Below are 602 nucleotides of genomic sequence, written 5' to 3' on the forward strand. Positions count from 1 at the left end.
CTTGCTGCTGCGCTGCTGCTGCGTAACCGCCAGCTAATCCTAGGCGTTTGTTGTCGCTTTCCTTTTTATATTTTATTTTAATTATAATTAAAATAATTTATTTATTTATTTTGAATGTTTTACAGAAAAAAAAAACACAGAGAGGCATACAAACGTCTACTGCTGAGGTGTACATACACCTCACCGCTTCGCTGCTGCAAGCAGCAGCAACGTATCAAGCATTCGGCTGTCTCTGTGTTTTATTATTTATTTATTATTAATTAAAACAATTTAATTTTATTTATTTTGTTATATTCTCTAATCAACACAAACAAAAGCGAGATTACTAGCAGCAGCAGCAGCAGCAGCAGCAGCAGCAGCAGCAGCTCTACTGCAGCACACAGCCAATACAGCAGAAACAGAAAACAATTATATAAACAAAACAAAATATAATTAAATAAAATATTATATAATATAATTATTTTATAAAAATAAAAATATAACTGGTTAATATAAGCCACATCAAATATACATATATTTATACTTATACTTCTATTCATAATATATATATATATATATATATATATATATATATATATATATATATATATATATATATATAT

The 602-nt window shown here is 27.6% G+C and overlaps 1 protein-coding gene across 1 annotated transcript in view; it reads right to left on the minus strand.

The window, feature by feature from the left end:
• Positions 1–222, minus strand: part of EMH_0023200 (DnaJ domain-containing protein, putative) — a gene marked incomplete at both ends in the record, with an annotated part of 3,524 nt that extends 3,302 nt beyond the window's left edge. The window contains one exon of the mRNA XM_013502087.1: positions 185–222. Within this exon, the coding sequence (XP_013357541.1) occupies positions 185–222 (38 nt within the window). The remainder of the gene's footprint in view (positions 1–184) is intronic.
• Between the last annotated feature and the right edge of the window lie 380 nt (positions 223–602).

This window comes from Eimeria mitis, genomic scaffold (assembly GCF_000499745.2).
Source record: "Eimeria mitis Houghton genomic scaffold, Emh_scaff826, whole genome shotgun sequence".
NCBI classification, from domain to species: Eukaryota; Apicomplexa; class Conoidasida; order Eucoccidiorida; family Eimeriidae; genus Eimeria; species Eimeria mitis.